General features: G+C 48.0%; 1 protein-coding gene across 2 annotated transcripts; it reads right to left on the bottom strand.

The window, feature by feature from the left end:
- Nucleotides 1–1,121: 1,121 nt before the first annotated feature.
- pole (polymerase (DNA directed), epsilon) lies at nt 1,122–22,225 on the bottom strand (the record flags this gene model as incomplete). 2 transcript variants are annotated; one of them, XM_084457529.1, is made up of 48 exons in its annotated part: nt 1,122–1,319; nt 1,448–1,537; nt 1,974–2,099; nt 2,805–3,005; nt 3,191–3,384; nt 3,519–3,650; nt 4,103–4,310; nt 4,413–4,545; nt 4,681–4,806; nt 5,722–5,895; nt 6,248–6,452; nt 6,804–7,024; nt 7,432–7,655; nt 8,654–8,830; nt 8,971–9,077; nt 9,174–9,327; nt 9,471–9,611; nt 10,198–10,341; nt 10,513–10,725; nt 10,936–11,133; nt 11,459–11,581; nt 11,665–11,745; nt 11,837–11,939; nt 12,128–12,342; nt 13,298–13,493; nt 13,914–14,216; nt 14,408–14,500; nt 14,679–14,827; nt 15,117–15,262; nt 15,929–16,075; nt 17,740–17,842; nt 17,945–18,073; nt 18,258–18,365; nt 18,471–18,683; nt 18,850–18,963; nt 19,123–19,255; nt 19,346–19,465; nt 19,584–19,669; nt 19,751–19,861; nt 19,974–20,081; nt 20,315–20,395; nt 20,546–20,690; nt 20,825–20,979; nt 21,206–21,298; nt 21,418–21,462; nt 21,560–21,640; nt 21,809–21,944; nt 22,158–22,225. In XM_084457529.1, 48 exons carry the CDS (start codon nt 22,223–22,225, stop codon nt 1,197–1,199), a joined length of 6,876 nt encoding a protein of 2,291 aa, XP_084313655.1. In that variant the 3' UTR covers nt 1,122–1,196. The 2 variants fall into 2 exon arrangements, with proteins under 2 accessions (XP_084313655.1, XP_084313656.1); XM_084457530.1 differs by having other exon boundaries at nt 4,103–4,295.
- Nucleotides 22,226–23,194: the final 969 nt, after the last annotated feature.

The raw sequence follows: 23,194 nt of genomic DNA, 5'->3' as shown, positions 1-23,194 counted from the left end.
TTTTCTGAGATGCACCTATATATATATATATATATATAAATAAAACTTTACTTTATATATAAAAAACACAAATAAGCTAACCACCATTAATATTGAAAAAAATAAAAAATAAAATAAAAGAAGAATTGAAAGCATATGACATGAGATTCTTGCTTTGCATTCAGAAGTGTGCAGTAAGTACTCTCACTCCATCATGGAGACAGGGAACTCAATGCAACCAATCTAATTGTGAGAGAGCCAAGGGTCTGAAATGAGATTATCGGTCTGAGAGATTCCCATCAGCCGCGTCACCTCTGGGAGAACGGGGCGATCGAGACCCCGGTTGATAGGTTAAGATCACTCTGATCGAGACCTACTGGAGATGAGCCAGTAACCACCAGTGAATGTTCTCCTGACAGACCATCACAACAAAGATGGCTAGTGCCTAACGCACCACTTGTCTACCCTTCCTCAACACCACAGAAGCCGAAGCCAAGCAATTCTCCCCCAAGTATAACAATTTCAGGCATCTTCTGCCTATTGTACTACAGTATAGCACAGAATAAGAATACAGTGCACAGTATTTAGAATGGCAGACAGATGCATTTGTGAAAATGTAAAATTATGGCAGAGACAATGTAGCCGATAGAGACTTTCAAGGCCCATCATCAGAACGTCCCAAGAGATGAGGACCATCACAGTGGTCCGAGGGGATTCTGATCACAGTGGGTCCGAGGGGATTCTGATCACAGTGGGTCCGAGGGGATTCTGATCACAGTGGTCCGAGGGGATTCTGTAAGTGGGTGAGAGTTTAGGCTGAGCAATAAATAGTGCATTAAATACAACTTCCAACCCCAAGATCATTTCCCTGGGCCACATTAGCATCACAGAAGCAAAGCCTGTAGAACTTGGAAAAATATTTATTGACAAACATTTAGTCAAAAAGCAGACAATATTTTAGTCATCACCGAACCTTAATGCAACTAATCAGTATATTTACAATGATGTGTTCCAACAGCACAGTAGGCTGCAGCATGCATGAAAGGAACAGAGAAGCATGATAAATGAGCTTCACAAGAAGTATTTTTGTCATTTTAACCCCCCCCCTTCTCTTCCTCCACAGCGCCTGTGTGTCTCTAAGCCAAAACATTTTATACAAGATCACCGAACACGGTCACAGAAACTAGCAAGCGAACGTAAGCCAGTGGTTGTTATAGTTAGTGTGAGGCCTGGCTGATCTGTGGGCTCATGGTCAGCAGCCAGTCGATGGTCTCTTCCAGGAAGCTCATGCTGTAATGTTGCGCAATGTTCTGGAACACTCTGATCTGCTCAGAGAACCTCTGTGGTCCGGGATGAGACAGGGGAGAGGGAAGAGAGGAGTAAGTACATTTTCAAACATTGTTAAATATTTAGGAGAACATAAAAACCTCTCAAATTCAACATGTCTCGTTGGAGCACAATGCTGTACCTTGGTGGGGAAGGTGAGGTCAAAGTCTCCGGCACAGTGGCAATACAACGGCATGTTGGACTCCTTCACCCCTTTACACTTAGAACACACCTGCAGTTGAGTGAGAGGGCAGTTACTCACTGAGGAGTTAGCAGTTCACAGAAACCAGTTGGGCTCAAATCAAGCCGGTATCTATTCCAACATCGGCAAGTCCCAGCATGAAGAGGGTGGAATCGGTAGTGATCTCACGATTCGATTTCACATCGATTATCGCCGATTCAATTTGATTATGATAGAATTTTCAATGACATTTCCACCATTTGACTTCGGTGGTCCCTTATTATTATTATTATTAACACTGAAATACATCCCAAGCACAAAATTATTGTGAAAACAGGATTAAATCCCAAAATACATTTTCCCAAAAAAATCAAATCAAATCAAAACATTATTTTATCCCCCCCCCCGGAATTTGTGAATCGATCTTTAATCATCGAGAATAAAATTGCAATTCTGACAGAATCAATTCCCCCCCCTAGTCTCTCACCAGGTCCTGCAGGGTGTAGCTCATCAGTTTCTTCTGCAGGGCCTCCACCAGTGCCATCTCGATGGACTCGGTCTCATACTGGGCCTGGCAGTTGGAGCAGAACCACTGGGGCAGGATGGAGCCGTCCTGTCAACAGACGAGGCATGGTCTACAAGCTGTATATAACATGACAACAGGAGGTCTACAATCTGTATATAACATGACAACAGATGGTATACAAGCTGTATATAACGTGACAACTGGTGGTCTACAAGCTGTATATAACATGACAACAGATGGTATACAAGCTGTATATAACGTGACAACAGATGGGCTACAAGCTGTATATAACATGACAACAGGTGGTATACAAGCTGTATATAACATGACAACAGGTGGTATACAAGCTGTATATAACATGACAACAGGTGGTCTACAAGCTGTATATAACATGACAACAGGTGGTCTACAAGCTGTATATAACATGACAACAGATGGTATACAAGCTGTATATAACGTGACAACTGATGGTATACAAGCTGTATATAACATGACAACAGGTGGTCTACAAGCTGTATATAACATGACAACAGGTGGTCTACAAGCTGTATTTAACATGACAACAGATGGTCTACAAGCTGTATATAACATGACAACAGGTGGTCTACAAGCTGTATATAACATGACAACAGGTGGGCTACAAGCTGTATATAACATGACAACAGGTGTTGTCCTACACAGGTTGATAGACGCAGCGTGAGGAAACAGAGGGCATCATGAAGGAAGGTTGAAAATGTAGGAGTGTGCCTTCATGACCATGTGTACATAGGTTCTAAAGTGACTGGCACTGACCTGGGCCACCGAGGGGTCCTTGCAGAGGTCGAGGTCGCGGCAGAAGTTACAGTGGTGGCAGATGACCTCAGGCAGGACGTAGGAGTTGCAGGGGTCACGGAACTGGCTCTCCTCCGAGAACTCTCCCACGTCCACCAGGCGCAGCAGGTCCCTCTTCAGCTTGTTCACCTGGTTCACGATGTTGCCGTCCAGAGAGAGGACCTAGGACACAGGAGAGAGAGGACACCACTGTCAGTATACAACCAGAGACTGCAGCCTCACAGCACTGACAACAACAGCAACAACAGCAACAACAACAGCAACAGCAACAACAACAACAACGTATCAAGTCTATCCAATCATTAGGCAATGAGAAAACTGTAAAAGTGAGCTTGGCTCCACAGTACCTGGCAGACGTATTTGATGAACTCCAGGGCCGGGTTGTGGAGAGGCAGGTGAGAGCCTGGCAGGACAGGGAACATCTCGGAGGGCTGGGTCCCACTCCTGGTGCCGGACACCTTCTTCTGGATCTTCTGGGTGATGGTGAACAGGTTCTGGGTCAGCTCGCTGGACACGTACTCCTGGGAGAAGGAGATCATACCTGGGGGGGATATAGGTCAGGTCGACAGAAACGATACATCAAAAAGACATTGACAAACCAAACCGTTGCAACCAAACACGCACAGTAACATGCAGACCCGTGGTTGGTTACACGATGTGTCTCCTTAAACGTACCTGGAAGGGCACTCAAGTCCCCAGCTGCCTGCTGGGAAGCCTGGCTTCCCCCCCGCCTCTTGACGGGCGTGGCCCCAGGGGCGTTCCGTCGTAGCTCCTCCCTCATGCTGTGGTAGACAGCAGCGATGTAGGCTGGGAGGGAGCAGAGAGCAGAAAAGGGTGAAGTGATAAAACTGTACATGAGCCATCAATCCTTCTGGAATGTTCTGGTTTATGTACTTCTGGTTTATCTAGAAAAGACAGCAGTGGTGGGGACCGCTTCTGTTGGATGTATAGTAATGCCAGAATGCGGTGCTCTTTGGAAAGAGGTAGAGAGCTAGCTATGTCTTTTTATCTAGAAAAGACTTTGAAGACCGGGAGACAATGTTAGTGTGATATAACAAGACTGTCCGGTTCACATGCAACAGACATTTTTTTGAATTAAATGACAGTTTAGTAGCTCGTAGCTTCGTACAGCAGCTGCCTACTTGGACCGGCGTACTCAACCCGTCAACTCTTATGGAAAGACGAGAGGAACTAGTGCCTCGTCGCGGATGCTGTATGGGAACCCGGCTTCGGAGGTCACAAAATGGCCGCTGCGTTACCTGAGATGATCATGAGGAAGTACTTCTGACAGGAGGCGGTCTGGGGCAGGTACTGCATGATGTTCCAGCTGCTCTCGATCAGCTCCTCCACCTCGTCCGTCTCCCCGTCTCCGTCCTCCTCCTGCTGGTTCCCGTCTTCCTCCTCGTCCTCACTGCCCTCTTCCTCCTCTCCCTCCCCTCTCCCTTTCTTCTTCTCCGCCGCTCCGCCCTGAAAGCAAAATGGCGGTCGTCGGCGATGTTTTAACACTTAACGCCGCTTTGAGAAGACGATGATCTTTATTGAGCCGGGGGCAGGCGTGTATTGAGGTACCTCTCCACAGAGAAGGCTGGAGGGGAGCTTGCCCTTCACCCCTCCGAAGTTGGCCGGATCCATCCACAGGACAAACTCCCAGCAGCGGGAGAACGAGATGGAAAGGGAATGGAAGATTTCCCGGGAGTGAATACTGGGAGGAGTGGAAATAATAAAAGACAAAGTGTGAAAGTTTGAAAAGTTACAGTTTAATCACAAAACCCAGTCTGCAACCGTTTACACTTAAAGGAAATTATTATGAGATCCAGCGCCTGGCGGGATTACTAACCTATTGGTGATGTACTCCACATAGCCGAGAGCGTTGTCGATTCTGCGTTTCTTGGTGCACAGGATGATTCTGTTGAAGTTCCCGTAGACCACAGTGGAGCCCAGCCTCTTGAACTCTGCCACCAGTCTGGGAGCAGAGAGACAGAAAACCACCATCAACCGTGGCGTCATCCTAACTAGACGATGGCTAGAGCTTACGACAGACCGGTATCACATAAACACGTTCCCGTTCATGTGAAAGAGCTCAAGCACAGGAGAGCGTAGAGGCGGTATAGAGGCGGTAGTTGTGTGACTCTAGACTCGTGTCACCAGTCTCTCCTCGGGGAGAAGAGCCTGGTATCTATTTACTTCACTGCCTTAAGCCCGCCCCCTCATCCGGCTCGAGCCTGTAGAGCCCGCCTCCAACATCCGCTTGCTTTATTTGTCCTTAACCGGTAGTTCTCCTCGCATCTTCTTTTACAATTTTCATCGGTGTTATGCCTGGTGATGCCATCGCGAATGTTATCTACTCTAAACTTCACCATGTGCAGCCTACAGTAAAAACATTACAACAACTGTTCCGTCTTCCGGTCCAGACCGGATGATTATGCGTCATCGCGCTTCCGCTCTAGACCGGCGAAACAACACCGAACGAGAAGAATAGTATCTGAGGAGGAGGGGGAGAAGAGGGGACAGTCAGCTGGTAGAGTCCTCAAGAGAGATAATAAGGGTTTCCTGAGGTCTTCCGGGCCTCAGGATCTACAGTGAGAGAGAGAGAGAGAGAGAGAGAGAGAGAAACAGATAGTGAGAGAGAGACAGAGAGAGAGACAAAAAGAGAGAGAGAGAGAGAGAAAGAGGGAGAGTGAGAGAGACAAAGTGAGAGAGAGACAGAGAGAGAGAGAGAGAGAGACAGAGAGAGAGAGTGAGAGAGAGACAGAGAGAGAGAGAGTGAGAGAGAGACAGAGAGTGAGCGAGAGAGAGACAGAGACAGAGTGAGAGAGAGAGAGAGAGAGAGAGAGAGAGAGTGAGAGAGAGAGCTAGGCCCCAGACTAGCGTGACTCACTGCAGGAAGACCTTCTTCATCATGTTGTGCAGGGTGCGGTGCAGCGCCGGGTCGTACAGCAGCGAGCTGGGCGAGCGCAGCCAGCGGTAGAAGTGCATCACCTGGTTGTCGGCGTACACGTTGCGATACTGCGTGATCTCCCTCACCCAGCCCACGACCATGCTCTTCAGGATCCTGCTCACACAAACAGCGCACCACACACAACCGTTTAGATGACAGAGAAGAACTTTTCACAGCTCACTTTTCTGGCCCCTGGGTGAAACAGTTTTTTTTGCTTCCCTCTGGAATATGTAGGGGTGGGACCTATGCCCACCCTCCCATTGCTCTCTGTAAAGCGCATTGTGTTGCCTCTGTGTATGAAATGCGCTATACAAATAAAGTTTGATTTGATTTAATAGAGGTGTATCATAAAATATAATTGTATTGTTCTGTCTATTAAATCACAGTCAAGCACATCCCATGTTGTGTAGAAGGTATCTGAGAGCTCTGGCTAGGAGGGTGTGGTGTGTTGCGAGGAGGCGGAGACCTGAAGGTGTTGGAGCAGAGCGCCGTCTCGTCGTAGCTGGCCACGGCGCTGGCGCCCTGGTTCCCCGACATCATCTCCTCCAGGGAGGCCTGCTGGATGACGTCGAAGCTGACGCCCAGGCTGGCTCCGCCCTCCATGTCGTTCACATGCTGGGACTGCAGGATCGTGTTCACGGCCAGGCTCTGGAGGTCCAGCTCCACGCACACTGGCACAGACGAGATCACGCACACGCGTGAATGAATAAAAATGAGTTTTATTGAATTAATGCAAATAATTAATTAAATAAAATAAAAAATTTAATAAAAAATGAATTAATAAAAATCAGTTATTAATTCATTTTAATTTATTAATTTCATTTTGGTAGTGCAATAACAGACACCTACAAATCACAACAATGCTCGTTCTCAAACCTGCTGTTAGTAAACACAGCTGGGGCTGTGTGGGACTGCTTCACCACATGTTGATTATGAGTATGTTTATCTGTGTGTATGTTTATCTGTGTGTGTGTGTGTGTGTGTGTGTGTGTGTGTGTGTGTGTGTGAGAGAGTGTGTATACCTGTGGAGTAGCAGCCCTGAGCGTTGATCTCCACGGAGCCCCGGTCGTCGTTCTCCATGATCAGGCGGCTGTCGTCGGCCTCCTTGCCCCCGAGGTCAGGCCTGGCCGTGGGGGACAGCCACAGCAGGTGGTTGTGCTTCCTCAGGTGTCTGGCCAGGAAGAGGTCGGAGCCGAAGATGGACACGTCCTGGGGCAGGTTCCCCACCGGCAGGTGGTAGTATCTGAGGAGAAGGGGGGGAAGAGGGGACAGTCAGCTGAGTCCTAAAGAGAGATAATAAGGGGGGGGGGGGGGGGGGAGAGAGAGAGAGAGAGAGAGAGAGAGAGAGACAGAGAGAGAGAGAGAAAGTGAGAGAGACAGAGCGACAGTGAGAGAGAGAGACAGAGAGAGTGAGAGAGAGTGAGAGAGAGAGAGAGAGAGAGAGTGAGAGAGACAGACAGAGACAGAGAGTGAGACAGAGTGACAGAGTGAGACAGAGAGACAGAGAGAGTGAGAGAGAGAGAGAGAGAGAGAGACAGAGAGCCAGAGAGAGAGCCAGAGAGAGACAGACAGAGAGACACAGAGTGAGAGAGAGAGAGACAGACAGAGAGAGAGAGAGAGCTGTGGACACGCGGCCGTGTGCGCTCCCACCTGGCCATGTCGAAGGCCTGGGACAGGCAGCTGTCCAGGTTGAGGTAGTGTCTCAGCATGCGGCGGGCGCCGTGGCGCTGCCAGTCCAGCACGTTGTAGCTGATCTCGTCCACCACGTGCACCGGCACCACCGGGAACTCCTCCAGCACCGGCATGCCGGCCGCCAGGCGCCGCAGCTCCCAGTTAGAATGGACCGCCACCAGGGTGGGCCCGCGACGCTCCTCCTGAGGACGGGGAGGAGAGAGACCGGTTACAAAGACAGAGAGAGACCGGTTACAAAGACAGAGAGAGACCGGTTACAAAGACAGAGAGAGACCAGTTACAAAGACAGAGAGAGACCAGTTAGAGAGACAGAGAGAGACCGGTACAAAGACAGAGAGAGACCAGTTAGAGAGACAGAGAGAGACTGTTACAAAGAGAGAGACTGTTAGAAAGACACAGAGAGACCGGTTACAAAGACAGAGAGAGACAGAGAGAGACCAGTTAGAGAGACAGAGAGAGACTGTTACAAAGACAGAGAGAGACTGTTACAAAGACAGAGAGAGACTGTTACAAAGACAGAGAGAGACTGTTACAAAGACAGAGAGACTGTTACAAAGACAGAGAGAGACTGCTACAAAGACAGAGAGAGACTGTTAGAAAGACAGAGACAAGAGAGACCAGTTAGACAGATGGAGAGACCAGTTAGACAGACAGAGGGAGATCAGTTCTGAGGCCGTTACAAAGACAAAGACCATTTACAATGATAGAGAGAGACCAGTTACAAAGCCAGAGAGAGACCAGTTACAAAGCCAGAGAGACTAGTTAGAAAGAAAGAGAGAGGCCAGTTAGAAAAACAGCGACCAGGTAGAAAGACAAGAGACCAGTTAGAAAGAGAGAGACCAGTTAGAAAGAGAGAGACCAGTTAGAAAGACAGAGATCAGTTAGAAAGACAGAGAGAGACCAGTTAGAAAGAGAGAGGCCAATTAGAAAAACAGTGACCAGGTAGAAAGACAAGAGACCAGTTAGAAAGAGAGAGACCAGTTATAAAGAGAGAGACCAGTTAGAAAGACAGAGACCAGTTAGAAAGACAGAGACCAGTTAGAAAGACAGAGATCAGTTAGAAAGACAGAGAGAGACCATTAAAAATACAGAGAGACCGTTAGAAAACCATATGCCCCTTGTGACTAGTCATTAGACCGAGCCGGTACAGGCTGAGCCAGAGAGGGAGAGAGCCCAGTACCTTGTAGTTGAGCAGGATGCGCTGCAGGGCGCGGTAGATGGCCTTGACGTCGTTCTCTGCCCGCACTTCGAAGTTGTGTTTCTCGGGGGGCAGCAGCTCCTCGCTGGTTTTCTCCAGCAGGGCGGCGCGCTCCGCCCCGTACACCGTGCTCAGGTTGGGCATCTGGTTACTGCGAACCTTGACCCCGGAGGAAGGGAGTTTGCACGTTAGCACATGAATAATATAGCGTACATACATTTCTATACACCCTGTACTTCTCAAGACTAGGCAAGGCAGACGGGCAGGATGGCTGTAATGAAGAATGCTGCTGGTGGTACCGTGTCCAGGACGAAGACGCTGGCCTTGCGCTGTGAGGGGATGAACAGGCCGAACAGAGCCTTGTGTCCCTGGCTGTGATGGTACAGGTAGATGTGTCGCACACTTCCTGTTAGAGAAACGCAAACAAAACCATTTACAAACCTCCCTGGGATCAAATACCAGTCGTGTCCGTCAGTGGAAAGGGGGGGGTGGGGGGGCATACCAGGCTCCAGGTAGCTGAACTGGGCCAGTGACCTCATCTCCAGGTGCTCCAGGTCGAAGGTGTCGGCCTCCCTGCCGGCCAGGCTCCTCACCACCTGCTTGTTGACCATGCACATGCAGCCCAGCTGCACCAGCGCTCGGAACAGCAGGGGCACCTGGGAGGGAGAGGACGCGCGTCAGCGACACGCTGTCTCAGACGGAGACAGAACAGGACCCCTTACTGACCCGTACGCCATCCGCACACAGACGAGCTCTGTGAGGGGGGGGGGGGGGGGCGGCAATATGTGGTCCACAGTACCTGGGTCTCGTAGACGCCCTCTATGTCTGGGGCGGAGAGGTCTGCGTTGATCTCGTTGACGTGCTCCTGGTACATGTCCTCGGGGACGGAGTACTGGTACAGGTAGTACACCATGTTGGAGCGCGGCAGCATCCGGTTTACCTGCGGCACACGGGACAGCGGCCCAGTGTCAATGCCAGACCCACGAGAGCTCTCTCGCTGACACACTGCAGAAGCTACGCTAACGACGTGACTGCATGATGCAGATCTCTTTATGGGTCTGGGACGCTTCGTGCAAAAATCTGGTGCTCGAATCCCGGCGATTCATTTGGTTTCGCAGGAATCCCGCCGACACCAATCAGTAACGACTTTCGCGATCAGGCACTCCCACCCGTAGATATGCCCCGCCCATCTAACCTGGGCTAGCGTCTCCCATTTGCTGCTACGAACCTGTCACTCTTTCAATTTTTAACCATTGATACACCCTCAGAACACCAGCTTGGGCGGCGAAGTGGCACAGACTCTATCATGAACAGTAGTATGCGGAACACAGCGATTTAACGCAATATTTAAGTCTAGAGAGAGACTAGACACATCAACCCCCCGACCAGACATGCCATTTTATAGCACCTCCCGACACATTTTGCTGAAAACACATACTTGTAAACGTAATCATAAAAACCTAAAACATGTCTTGCTCCGTTATCCGTCAGTGTCAAAGACTCCATCACACTGAATATGTTGTTACCTTCTTGTAAGTGGCTCCCTCCTCCTGCTTGGGGACCTTCTGGTTGACGTAGAACACTCTGGGGATGTTGAGTTTCATGCAGTGCAGGTCGCTGCCGATCACGGCCCACAGCTTGTACAGGCCAGGGTGGCTGGTCTCTGCAATCTGGAGGAGCAGAGCGAATGGGACATCGACGCTTAAAGACACATCCCCTAAAACATCCCTCATATTTCCGTAGCTACAAGTACAACGATGTTTAGCAGTGTAGAGTTCTAAAATTCCGCTCGGTGTGCTCGTGAGACCCCGGCTGGATTCAGACCATGGCGTCCGGCCCACCTGTACGATCTGCCAGGGCATGTCCAGGATGCTGCGAGCCGTCTTGCGGAGGAAGCTGCCCAGGCCCTTGGTGGGTCCGTCCCTGATCAGCCCTCCCCCGACGGGCTGAGCCTCTCCATCCAGCAGCCTCCTCTTCTTCCTCCTCTCCTTCCTCTGCTTCAGCTGCAGCTCCCACTTCTTCTTATGGTAGCGCAGCCACACCAGGCGTTCCTCCTGCACACACACACGCGCACACACACACACACACACACACACACACCACACACAACACACAACACACACAACACACACAACACACACACAGTACGGGAGGTTAGAGAAGACATCCAACTAACAAAGCCTTCATGCGTAGCTGGCACTACACCCTGTTTTGAACAGGTATTCAGACGATGGTCTGCAGAAAAAGAGGGGGGCGGGGCCTACCTGTGTTTCCCCCATAGGGGGGGGCGGCCCCAGGATCTCTCTCCAGGACTGGGTGAGCTCCGTGTCCTGGGACTCCACCTGGCTGTCCTCGCCCTGGCTCGCACGCTTGCGCTTGGTGCTGATCAGGATGGCCGGCTGCAGGGGCTTGGCCGGCTGCCCGAAGTCCTCCATGTCTGCTGGGCCAGGCTGGTGGGCCACCTGAGAGAGACAGTAGAGGGTGGGCAACAGTAGAGAGAGGTGTGTGTGTGTGTGGTGTGTGTGTGTGTGTGTGTGAGTGAGAGAGAGAGAGAGAGAGAGAGAGAGAGAGAGAGAGAGAGAGAAAGAGAGAGAGACAGAGCGACAGAGAGAGAGAGACAGAGAGAGAGAGAGAGACAGAGACAGAGAGTGAGAGAGAGAGAGAGAGAGAGAGGGGCGAGGTGACTGGTTCACACCAGGCTTCTCTCCTCGCTGGAGGGCCATGAGTTTCAGCTGTTTCAGAGAGATGAGTGACAGTTTCCTAAGATAACCTTGACTTTGAGTGTACCTGTCTCTTCCCCTCGCTGGTGAACAGCTCGCTGATCTTCTTCTGCTTGTAGATGTCGTTCTTCTCCAGCAGCTTCTTGTGGAGCCAGTCTGGGTGGCGAACTCTGGGCACAGGGTTTTTCACCTGGGAGGGGAGGGGTGTCCATGAGCAAAAAGACTTCAGAAACACTCTAGTCGCCTCTAAACACGACACGACAACCTAACTACCTGTTGCAAAGCTGCTGGGATGGTGATGATCTTCTGGATCGCACTGCCCAGTCTCTCGATGTAGTAATTCCAGTCAAGGATCTGAAGAATTCCCAGACAAATAATTAGGGCCAAACCGCAGATGTTCCGGCACAAGGGTTAAGTGAGTGCGCAGACAACGGTGTAGACTTACAGTGCGGATGTCCAGCTCCTGGAGACTGGGCATCTTCAGCCACTTGCGCAGGAAATGCTTCTTAACGCTGGGCTCGGTCTGGAAGATGGCCAGCGGGATGGCTCTGTCAGGCAGAGAGAAATACAACTCGATCACAATCAACGACAAAACGCTCGGCTGAAAGGTTCTGGGCGTAACCAAGCGATGATTGATATCATCAATCTGAGCTGTCTGGACGAAAAACGAAAAAGACAAAAACGTCCCGGAATCTGAATCTGCCTCCCGGAGGGGGCGGAGGGTGGTTCGGCTGACCTCTCGGTGACAGGGGCGCCCTCTGGTTTGCGGGAGATGACGTAGCGGCAGCTGAGCCCGGCGTCCTTCACCATCTGGTCTCCCAGGAACTCGGCCAGCCTCTTGGCCGTGCTGATGGAGGTGGACTTCTGCTCGCCGTAGTCCTCCAGCTTCCTGGACATGGAGCGGTTCTCCGAGATCAGCTCAAACAGCTCCGCGTCGGGCATATTGGCAGCCTGATCAACAAGGGCATGATGGGAAACATCTGAAATGAGGCTTAATGTCTGCTAAATGTTGATCACATAGATGGACTAATAACTAATAGAATACAATTGGCTAGTTACTTGAATCAACAACATTTTAGCAAGGCTATGCTGTGTGTGATTATCCAGTAGTTATAATAGTCTGTGTATTAAAGGGTTAGGGTTATGCTCGTTTTTGACAACCTGGACCTTATTTACGACATATTATAAGACGTTTGACTCACCGAGATCACTTTGGTGTAGTTCGGAGGCCTGTAGAAGAAATTTAAAATCCAGCACGAGCCAGTATATCCATGTAATGGCGGTGGTGGGGGCAACGTGAATGCAGCTTCTAAAAATCTATTTTCTGCCGCGAAACGGTTGTTTTCATCAATCTGTCTTGATGAATCGCTAGTTGTGCTTACATAGAGAGCATAGGCCTGTTGTGGTATTTCACATGCCTCTGTAATATGATCTTTAGAAACGTCTTTAGACACGAAATAGCTTCCTCACTTGCTCCAGCACGCATGCGCACAGCGTGCTGGAGCAACGATTGCGCGCTGTGCGCATTAGTGCTGGAGCAAGTGAGGAAGCTATTTCGTTTCGAAAGACGTTTCTAAAGATCATGGCATGTGAAAACCACAACAGTTATGCTCTATGTAAGCACAACTAGCGATTCATCAAGACAGATTGATGAAAACAACCGTTTCGCGGCAGAAAATAGATTTTTAGAAGCTGCATTCTCGTTGCCCCCACCACCGCCATTACATGGATATACTGGCTCGCGCTGGATTTTAAATTTCTTCTACAGGCCTCCGAACTACACCAAAGTGATCTCGGTGAGTCAAACGTCTTATAATATGTCGTAAATAAGGTCCAGGTTGTCAAAAACGAGCATTGTCCTTTAAGTCAAGAACCTCGTCAGAGACCTCATGGACAATGTTCTCACCTTGCTGTAAAGCACGTCCAGCCAGTAGTCGGCCACCTTGGCCACCGAGGCGTACACCTCCTCCAGAGTGGTGCCTTTGAGGAAGGCCTCGAACACGGAGGACTGGAAGATCTTGATGAGCTGCAGCTCTCCTCTCCTCTTCACCTCGAAGCCCTTCAGCTCAGCCAGGGAGCCGTCCTCGTTGAACACCGCGTACCTGGACACGGCAGAGGAACCCACAGCAATATAAGACGTTTCCATCCACTTGTCAATCGAATTATGTGAGGATCGCTAAAAATATGAATGCGAATAAAGACGGTGAACGTGCGTTTCCATCTAGAGCTTTAAATCGGATAAAGCGTTTATAACAAAAGCCTTTTATCGAACAAGAGAAAATCCGACGAGATCGAAGGTACAAACTTTCATGCATAAAACGTGTGGATGGAAACATTGCTATAGATTAGATTTGTCTTTATTGTCCTTTGCAGGAAAGTAGTCGGCATGCGCACAGACCATCGCCGCAAACTCAGTCTAATCCCTAAAGCCCTGGCCCTGAGTCAGGCCACCTGGGCCAGTTAGCTAGTTAGCCGTCATTAGGTCACGATAGAAAAAATATAAAATAAATAGAGAAGTGAACCTTTTCTTGAGCTTCTTCCCTTCTTCCTTGGACGCCGGCAGGATCATGGCCAGGTAGGGCCCGTCCACCTCGAAGAAGATGCTGTTCTCCGACCGCGTCTCGTAGGTCAGGGTGGCCGGGTCCACCAGCTCCTGATACTGGTCGTTGGTGAAGCCCTCCTTCACCATGATGTTGAGCATGGCTCCGGGGTAGGAGATGGTCACCTTGGGCTTCTTCTCGTTACTCGTCTTGAGCACAAAGTTCTCCGGGAAGGTGTTGGGCAGGACACACCAGATACCGTCAGTGTCCAACTCCAGGGGCCTCCTGTAGCATACGCAGGTAACATTTTGGTGCAGTTATGGACATGTGCTCTCATATCGAAACAGGAATGTCATTTTTGGATTGTCATGGTCCCTCTCCAGAGTGTGCTGAAGTCATGGTACTAATATATATGTAGGATGGCGTATGGTGTAACATTCAAGTCGTTGCAGTAAGAGAATAGCCACAGCCCTCACCCTATCTGTTCAATGAGCTCCCTGGCCTGGGTGATGATGTTGGCTCCGGTGTAGCACACAATGCCAGCCATCTCCATGGAGTACCAGCGCGCCCTGGTGGACACAAACAGCATCACAAACTCTGGTTCGGTCATCTACAACCGCACACATATGTATACACACACATACACATATACAGTATGACAATAATTATCTTCTTTCGAACAGTACACTTGTATTCAACTTGCACATTCGATCAAACAGAAAGAGATTCTTCTCCGGATGTTCGTACCCTTTCCTCATCACGTAGCCATAGAAGGAGTTGAGGATACACTTGTGGGCCATTTGCAGGGAGTCATAGAGGATCTCCATGTTCTTGCAGCGCTTCATCTCAGCAGCGTCCCCACTGTCCTGGGCTGCTGACAGCTTCTTCTTCCACACCTGAAGCACAGGAGAGGAGGACGAGACAGGCAAACAGGACCCCCCGTTAGAAAAGGATGGGACACATCACATTTCAGAGGTGAAAAAGCTGACAAACATGCAAACCCATACATACACAGATCAAACAAATGACCTATTTTGGATTAAAAACGGCTATTTTCACCTAAAAGTACAAAGTCTGCACCCCTGACATTTAATGAGAGTATTAGTCCCGATACTTGAATCACAGAATCTATAAACTTCTACTCTACGTTATATACAGTACGAGAGACTAGTTCCCAGGTGATACCTTGTGCAGCCCCTTGAACTCATATCGCCGGTCTCTGAAAGCTCGCACTGTGTCCACGTAGAAGGAGTTCTCCCGCTGGCAGACGATGGTGACCCTCTGCTCCAGCCTGGTCATGTGCACCTTCTTATAGGCCCTCCTGCAGTAGTCTGACACAGAGGAGAGACGCCACAGAAAGGGTCACACAAGCTGGGCATCACAGTCACCAGAACAGGGAGAGAGAACAAAAAAGAGAATAGATTCTTCTTCTTTTTAATGTTTTTTTTTTTGTGCCTAAGAGGAACATTTATCTTGGACATTAAGTACCAGAGAGCATGAACCTGGCCTTGGAAACGGGCCCGATTCAGGAGGAGCTTTGACCCCTCTGCCATTTCACTCCTCAACAAGACACCACAATAATAACCCCTCAATCATCATGTGCAATGTGTACAAATGTATGCACAGGTGTGTGTATGTGTAAATATGGCTGGTGATTATATGTAAGCGTGAGACTGTATGGTAAATGTGAGGATTGTATGATAATGGGTTTGTATTATGTGTAGCACTGTACAGACAAGAAAGAAAGAAAGAAAGAAAGAAAGAAGGAAAGAAGGAAAGAAGGAAAGAAAGAAGGAGAGAAAGAAAGAAAGGAGAGAAAGAAAGAAAGAAAAAAAGTAGGAGAGAAAGAAAGAAAGTAGGAGAGAAAGAAAGAAAGAAAGAAAGAAAGAAAGAAAGAAAGAGAGAAAGAAAGAAAGAAAGAAAGAATCTTGTCTATCTACCCACCTATCTGTCTATCTCTCCATCTCTGTATCTATCTCTCTCTCCCTCCGTCTTACCTGCCAGACGTTTCTTCTCGTGCCGGGCCTGCTCCTCACGGTTCAGCTGGTGGAAGGCGCGGGGCCGGCCGTTGGGGAAGAACGGGGGGAACTTCTCAGACTCCAGCTGCTGCTGGATACGGTGGAACTCGCTGCGGCTGGCGGGCACTGCAGACAAGAGGCAGGAAGAAAGATCAGTGTAAATCGAGGAGGGAATCCCTTTTACTTCCCTGTTCCTAGTGACTTATCAATAACATCAACAGGTTTCTTATTCCAATGGCACTAATAAAGCACTTTCATATGACAGGGAATAAAAAGAAGACCACAGCTACAGTGCATCCGAAAAGTATTCATATCCCTTCACTTTTTTCACATTTTGTTATGTTACAGCCTTATTTCAAAACTTTTTTTTATTTATATATGACAAAGTGATTTTTTTTTTTTTTTACTTTTGCTAATGTATAAAAAAAAATAAAAAAAATAACATGTACATAATACATATTCCCACAACTCGATTGGAGTCCAACTGTGGTAAATTCAATTGATTGGACATGATTTGGAAAGGCACAAGCCTGTCTATATAAGCTCTCACAGTTGGCAGTGCATGTCAGAGCACAAACCAAGCCATGAAGTCAAAGGAATTGTCTGTAGACCTCCGAGACAGGATTGTATCAAGGCACTGATCTGGAGAAGGGTACAAAAAAATGTCTGCAGCATTTAAGGTCCCAACGTGCACAGTGGTCTCCATCATTCATAAATAGAAGACAAACTAAGTAATCGGGGGAGAAGGGCCTTCCTTCGTCAGGGAGATGGTCACTGACAGAGCTCCAGCGTTCCTCTATGGAGATGGGAGAACCTTCCAGAAGGACAACCATCTCTGCAGCACTCCACCAACTAAGACTTTATGGTAGTGGCCAGACAGAAGCCAAAACGCACATGACAGCCTGTGTAGAGTTTGCCAAAAGGCATCTAAAGGACTCTAAGACCATGAGCAACAAAATTCTCTGGTCTAATGAAACCAAGATTGAACTCTTGCTGAATGCCAAGTGTTGTGTCTGGAGGAAACTAGGCACTGCTTATCACCTGGTCAATACCATCCCCACAGTGAAGCATGGTGGGGGCAGCATCATGCTGTGGGGATGTTTTTGAGTGGCAGGAACTGGGAGACTAATCAGGATCAAGGGAAAAATGAATGAAGCAATGTGCAGAGAGATCACTGATGAAAACCTGCTCCAGGGCACTCTGGACCTCAGACTGGGGTGAAGGTTCACTCTCCAACAATATAACAACCCTAAGCACATGGCCAAGATAACAGAGTGGCTTCGGGACAAGTCTGTGAATGTCCTTGAGTGGCCCAGCCAGAGCCCAGACTCTAATCTGATTGGACATCTCTCGAGACCTGAAAATGGCGGTGCACCGACGCTCCGCATCCAACCTGATGGAGTTTGAGAAGATCTGCAAAGAAGAATGGGAGAAACTGCCCAAAAATAGGTGTGCCAAGCTTATAGCATCATACTCAAGAACACTTGAAGCTGTAATTACTGCCAAAGGTGCTTCAACAAAGTATTGAGTAAAGGGTATGAATACATGTGCGCATGTGATATGGGTGTTTTATTTTTAACAAATTTGCAAACATTTCGAAAACCTTTTTCACTTTGTCATTATGGGGTATTGTGTGTAGATTTTTTTTTATTTTAAATATTTTTCTTCCATTTTGGAATAAGGCTGTAACCTAATAATTTGTAAAAAGTGAAGGGATATGAATACTTTCCGGATGCACAGTACATCCACCAGCAGTCCGATGCTGAAGCAGAGAATAACAAGCAGCTCACTGATCTCTCCCCTCCACTGCCAGGACATCTTCCTCTGACAGTTGGCCCCTGGCTTGTTGAAATCGCAGGCTGCACACGTGGCCTCGTCCACGATCGCAGAGGGCTGAGGGACACGACCAGCAGGTTTAGATTTGGGCCCTTCACGAGCCTCGTTGCATGTTACGAAAAATGAGTGGAAAATCGGTCAGTCGCTGAGCTGCTTTACCTGCAGTCGGTTGGTGAGGATGATGTTGGGGTACATGGCCCCCACGTCCAGATGGTAGATGAGGGGACACTCAATCCTGTTGGGCACCTCCTTTAGGGAGATCAGTTTCTTCTTGATCTCATCACACACCTGGGAAGCAGACAGGAGTGATGGAGAGGACAGGGTGTATTAGTATGAAAACGGTAAATGCGCTTCCACTAGAACACTGCTGAGGCAGATGGCTTCTTAAGGTGCCATAGAGACCATTTTTGACATGAGATTCAGTATTCCCCTCAAGACGACTAGGCTCATGGTGTAGCTCAGGCTGACGGACCTCGTTGAAGTTCGTGACCTGCTCCAGGGGGACCTTCTCTTCCTCCTCGATGGCGTGGCGCAGCGTATGCTCCACGCGCTGGAGCAAGAAGTCAAACGCAGCCGGATTCTGCCGTAACACCAGGAAACAGTGTCACCACACGGGGACACAACCCCCCACTCAGACAAATGGATTAAACTACACCAAACAGGGCAAAACTGGGACGGATGGTACCATTTTGAAGCGGCAGGGGATGTCACTACGGAACACTCCAGACTCCAGAGCCTCCACGTGGCCGCCTACGTAGGTCTCAGAGTCCAAGACGTGGCCGTCGTCTGTGAGCTTGTTGAAGACCTGCTCCTGCTTGTTGGGGAAGACGATGTTGGCGTGGAAGGCCTGCACCATGAGAAGCGCTTCACACAGGGTCCCCGAACCCTTGCGCAGCACCTGAAAACACAGCGTAACACACACAGCCCAAAAATCTGTCTAAAAATGTCATATATATTGTATTATGTATATATAATGTGTATTATGTGTCTAATATTATGTGTATATAATCTAAAACGACTGACATTATCTATACTGTTTTGGAAACTGCGAACTAGAGACAAACCTCATCGGGCTCCATAGGAATGATTGTGCAGAGAGCGAAGATGAACGGGTGGACATACTTCATGTACAGGTAATAAGTGGCCACAGCATCAGACACAGAGTAGGTGGCTAGTGTCTGAGAGAGAGAGAGAGAGAGAGAGAGAGAGAGAGAGAGGGGGACAAGGAGTCATGTAAGAACGTGCAGACAACAAGAGCACCACAAGAATGCAAAATGTAATACATCTACACCTCAACCACATCTATTAGAGATGCGTGTACAACTCCCACAATGCACCTGTGGCTCCTCGGTAGCCATGCGGCACATCTCCTCAGGGTCCAGCTCCACGGGGTCGTAGCTCAGCTTGGCCTTGGCTGCTGCCTTCAGGTTATGACTGCCCACGGGCAGGTAGCTGTCTCGCTTCACCCACCTGTGGCAGAGAAGCATGTGTGTTTGTCTCTCTATACAGACACGTGACACATATGCCAGATACTGTACATCATAAGATCCGAGTCCATACCTTAAGCAGTCCATGTGAATGGCCTGAGTTGCCTTGTACTCTCCCTGGTTGTCCTTCTGGAAGCCTATCTCCTTGTACATATCCAGTTCGTGGTGGGCAGCCCTGGTCTCCACAAAGGGCCTGGAGTGAAGAGAATACCATGGAGCAGTTAGCAGGAGTGGAAGGTGTTGACAGTGTAGAGTAGTAAACCAAACACTAGACTCACAGGATGGAGACAACATAGGACCCTCTGGCTCACCAATCAAAGAAGTCTCCGTTATAAGTTACAAAGATGTTTGGCTTCGTTTCCTGGACATGCTCAAAAAACCTCTTTATGAGTCCTGCCTGGAACCAGAAAAGGGGTAGGTAAGTAGGCACATACTATGAACTAAAGATTTTCTTTAACATATAACGCATCGTTCTTACCTCATCAGGCTCATTGAAAACAGTGAAAGGTCCCTCGTACTCTGGCTTGGGAGTGAACTCAAAGTCCTCGATGTCCTCAGAGACTATCTCTCTGTTGGTGATGAGGAAGCCCTGTCAGGGACACGACGTAAAGAAACATCGACATTTACAAAAATAGAAAATATAGCATCCATACAGCCGAAATGCACCTAGATATTGGGCTCAATGTAGGGAAAAAACCCACCTGTCCATCAATCATGTAGGATATCATCATAATCTGATCGGTCTCAGCATCTGGGAATTTCAAAGGCAGCTTGGTGGTCTCTATGTCGAACGCTAGAACCACTGGGTCCTGAGAGACAGGGAATATATTATGAGCCCCTCTGAAAACAGTAGGTCACACTTAACAGACATATGGAGGCAAGACCCTGGCATCTAGGAAAATAGAAGCTTGGAAACAGGATATCTGGAGGAAAATACCACAGGGATTCAATGGTGTTTATTTATTATTAGTCATAATTATGTACAAGATAAAGGTACCAATGTAATGCTCAATGTAAGGAGGACAATATGAAATGTTCTTACTGGTCGTTCCACAAGATCATCTCTCCGTACTATCTCAGGAGGGTAAGCGCTGCCTCGGTACCGCACGTTGTACCAGTGGGCCTAGGAAAGTCACACAGGTCAGGACTGTCAAGACTAGGTGTTTCCTAGGTTGAGTGTATTAGTAATACATAACCTAGGGTGTTTCAAGGACACCCCACCCACCCACCCATCCCTCTGCTAAGGTTCTCCCGTCCCCTCAGGAGTTCTTACCACGTGGATCTTCAGGTCAATAGACAGGCGGACGTGGTAGGGCACATCGTACTCTCTCATATCCACTATGTTGTCCATCTGGTCAGAGATTTTCTTGGACATCTCATCCTCGTCTGTTGCCATCACACTGCCACCTGCCAATGCACTAAAGAGTGATAAGAGAAGGTCAAATCTAAAGTAACCGCTTAAAGAAGCAGAAAGGCAGGACACGGCTATTTAAATATTTAATTACAAAATATGATCATTCGGAACAAAATTCATAATTCAGAGGAATATCACCTTGACAGCATAGAGGTGTAGATGTCATTGGACTTCTCCTTCTCTCGGTTCTTGCGCACAGACGGAGAGATCTCACGTTTGACCTTCATAAGGTCGTCCACAGTGTTGAAGGACAGCTTGATGTAACTCCTCTTCAGTCCCACCAGGTGGTTAGGCTTTGAAAACAGACAGATTAACATCTTAGCAATCATACTGGGAGAATTCACAAAATGTTTACCTAAATATTTTTTTACAGATCTGACAACATCTTGAGTGTTTTTTCTCTATGTATCATCATCTGGAGGTACTTCCTCCGGTCACAGAGTTTAAAACTGTGGCTCTAGACTTATGTACTTAGACCTGTAACTATTTTTAAAGGTTTGAAATGAAATGAAATCTCACCAGATCCAGGTCTTCCTTAGGGACTATATCAATCTTAGCCAACTTCCCTTGGAACTTCTTGGACATAAATGAGTTTACCTCCCTTTCACAGTTCTGGGTAGAGCAGACAGGAGGAACAATGTATTTGAGCAACCAACGTTCTGTACGGTGAAGCAAGTAAGCATTTAAAAATAGAGTTCCTATTAAAATAAATGAGGAGCCCTAAACCTTACCTTTCTGGTAGCTATGTAAAAATATGGTTTGAAGGGGAGGGCCACCTGAAGCAAATAGCAGAAAGTTAGGAGAGTGCCAATGAAGTGAAGCGGAGAGTGTAACTGATATCCTTCTTTCACTAATGTTGAGAATGCTCCTCACTTTGAACCTGCTGCCATCATCCTGGATGAAATAATAGTCCACAGCGCTGATCATTCTTTTGTCATCATCCAGGATTTCAGTCTAAGGGGGGCAGAATACATCATCATAACTCCCATGAGATGAAATAGCTAACGTTATCTTATTCAGAAAACATGTACTTGTAATAAACAGGCTATTACTATTTCCCTTGATAGCTAGGTTAATAAACTAAGCAGAATGCTTCAACTCAAACGAATCAATCGGGCTTACAGGATGCATGTTTATCAACCAGCCTGTTTTTTCCCCCGGGTCCTTCATCCTTTCAAAGCCGAAACGGGTGTCCATCTCGTCCGTGAACTGGCTGCGTTCGAGCCTCTTGACAGCAGACATAGAAGATCCTCCATCCCTGGTTTAAAATGACCAGACAGTAAGATGACGTTGCATTGATAATAATAATGTAATGCAACAGCTATGTCAATGTAATTTCATTTATATAGCACCATTCATATAAAAGGAGAAGTTACTAGCCGTAAAGTCATCGGTGTGCCGACATGTCCATCTGAAATGACAATGGAAGGAAAGCTAGTCTAGCTAACGTTAGCCACGGGAAACAACTTACTGCTGGTTATCTTGATCACCCCCTTGTCCGCGCTCTGATTTGTATCTTCCGCTGTTTTGCAGAACCATCTTATATCAACAGTTTGCGAATATCACTTTAAAATATGCTCTCCTTTCAGTGACATTCACGATGTCAACTCCCCACGTTTAGCGGTAGCCAGCTAGTTAGCTGCAGAAGACCCCGCGGGTTATCTGGCTAGCTGGTGGTGATCATGTCCTTTGACTTCGCAGTGTTGAAACGAAGCAAATCCCTCTCTAATATTTGTTGCCAGACGTAAATGTGTGAATAGTATCGGAAGAAGTTAGCTATGCTGCTATAAAGTAAGGCATTTCAGTCGTACTAAACTAAGTAAGTTAGCAGCCACCGTTTGACAGATGTCTCAGATGTTGTTGCAGAATCAGAGTTTCGCGCGCTGCGTGCTACGGACCTCCCCCTGCACGTGCTGTGGCTGACCAATCAGCTTCCCCTTACTCTAGAGGACACGCCCCCTGTATGAACACAACATCCACAAAAGTAAGACAGTCAATTTGTTTGTCCATTGCTCTATTTGTAAAATAATTCACACTTAAAGCCTCAAATTAGATATTGTTGTCTAGAAGTTTTATCCCTCACAATTTGCCACGGGGAGTTTATAAAGGTTCTCCCCTGCTGACCTCGGACGAGATGCCATACGAGGTGACTTGTGTCACCGCCTGTCCCTCTCAGCTAAACAAGTGTGCTCTCCTGCCCTTTCTTCATCTTGTTCTCTGATCTTTGACCTCTGGTCCAAGCTCACTTTGAGCTAACTTTGTCCCCAGGCTTATCCCACGAGGAGCTCTCGTGGGGTGCACTATTATAGTACCAAGTATTATATACCAAGCTGTTTGAAAGTGCATCACCATCTTAGATACAGGTTAGTATCTAACGTTAGATATTAAATAGACTCAGGTTTAATAATAGATACATGCTGTTATTGGCACAGCTGAGGACATGACAAGTGACAGTTGTTGACAGTTGAGTGCACTAAATAACTTATTTTATATTTTTAGCCCATACAG

This window comes from Borostomias antarcticus (genome assembly GCF_949987555.1).
Source record: "Borostomias antarcticus genome assembly, chromosome: 23".
Taxonomy (NCBI): domain Eukaryota; kingdom Metazoa; phylum Chordata; class Actinopteri; order Stomiiformes; family Stomiidae; genus Borostomias; species Borostomias antarcticus.
This window is presented reverse-complemented; position numbering and strand designations above follow the sequence as displayed.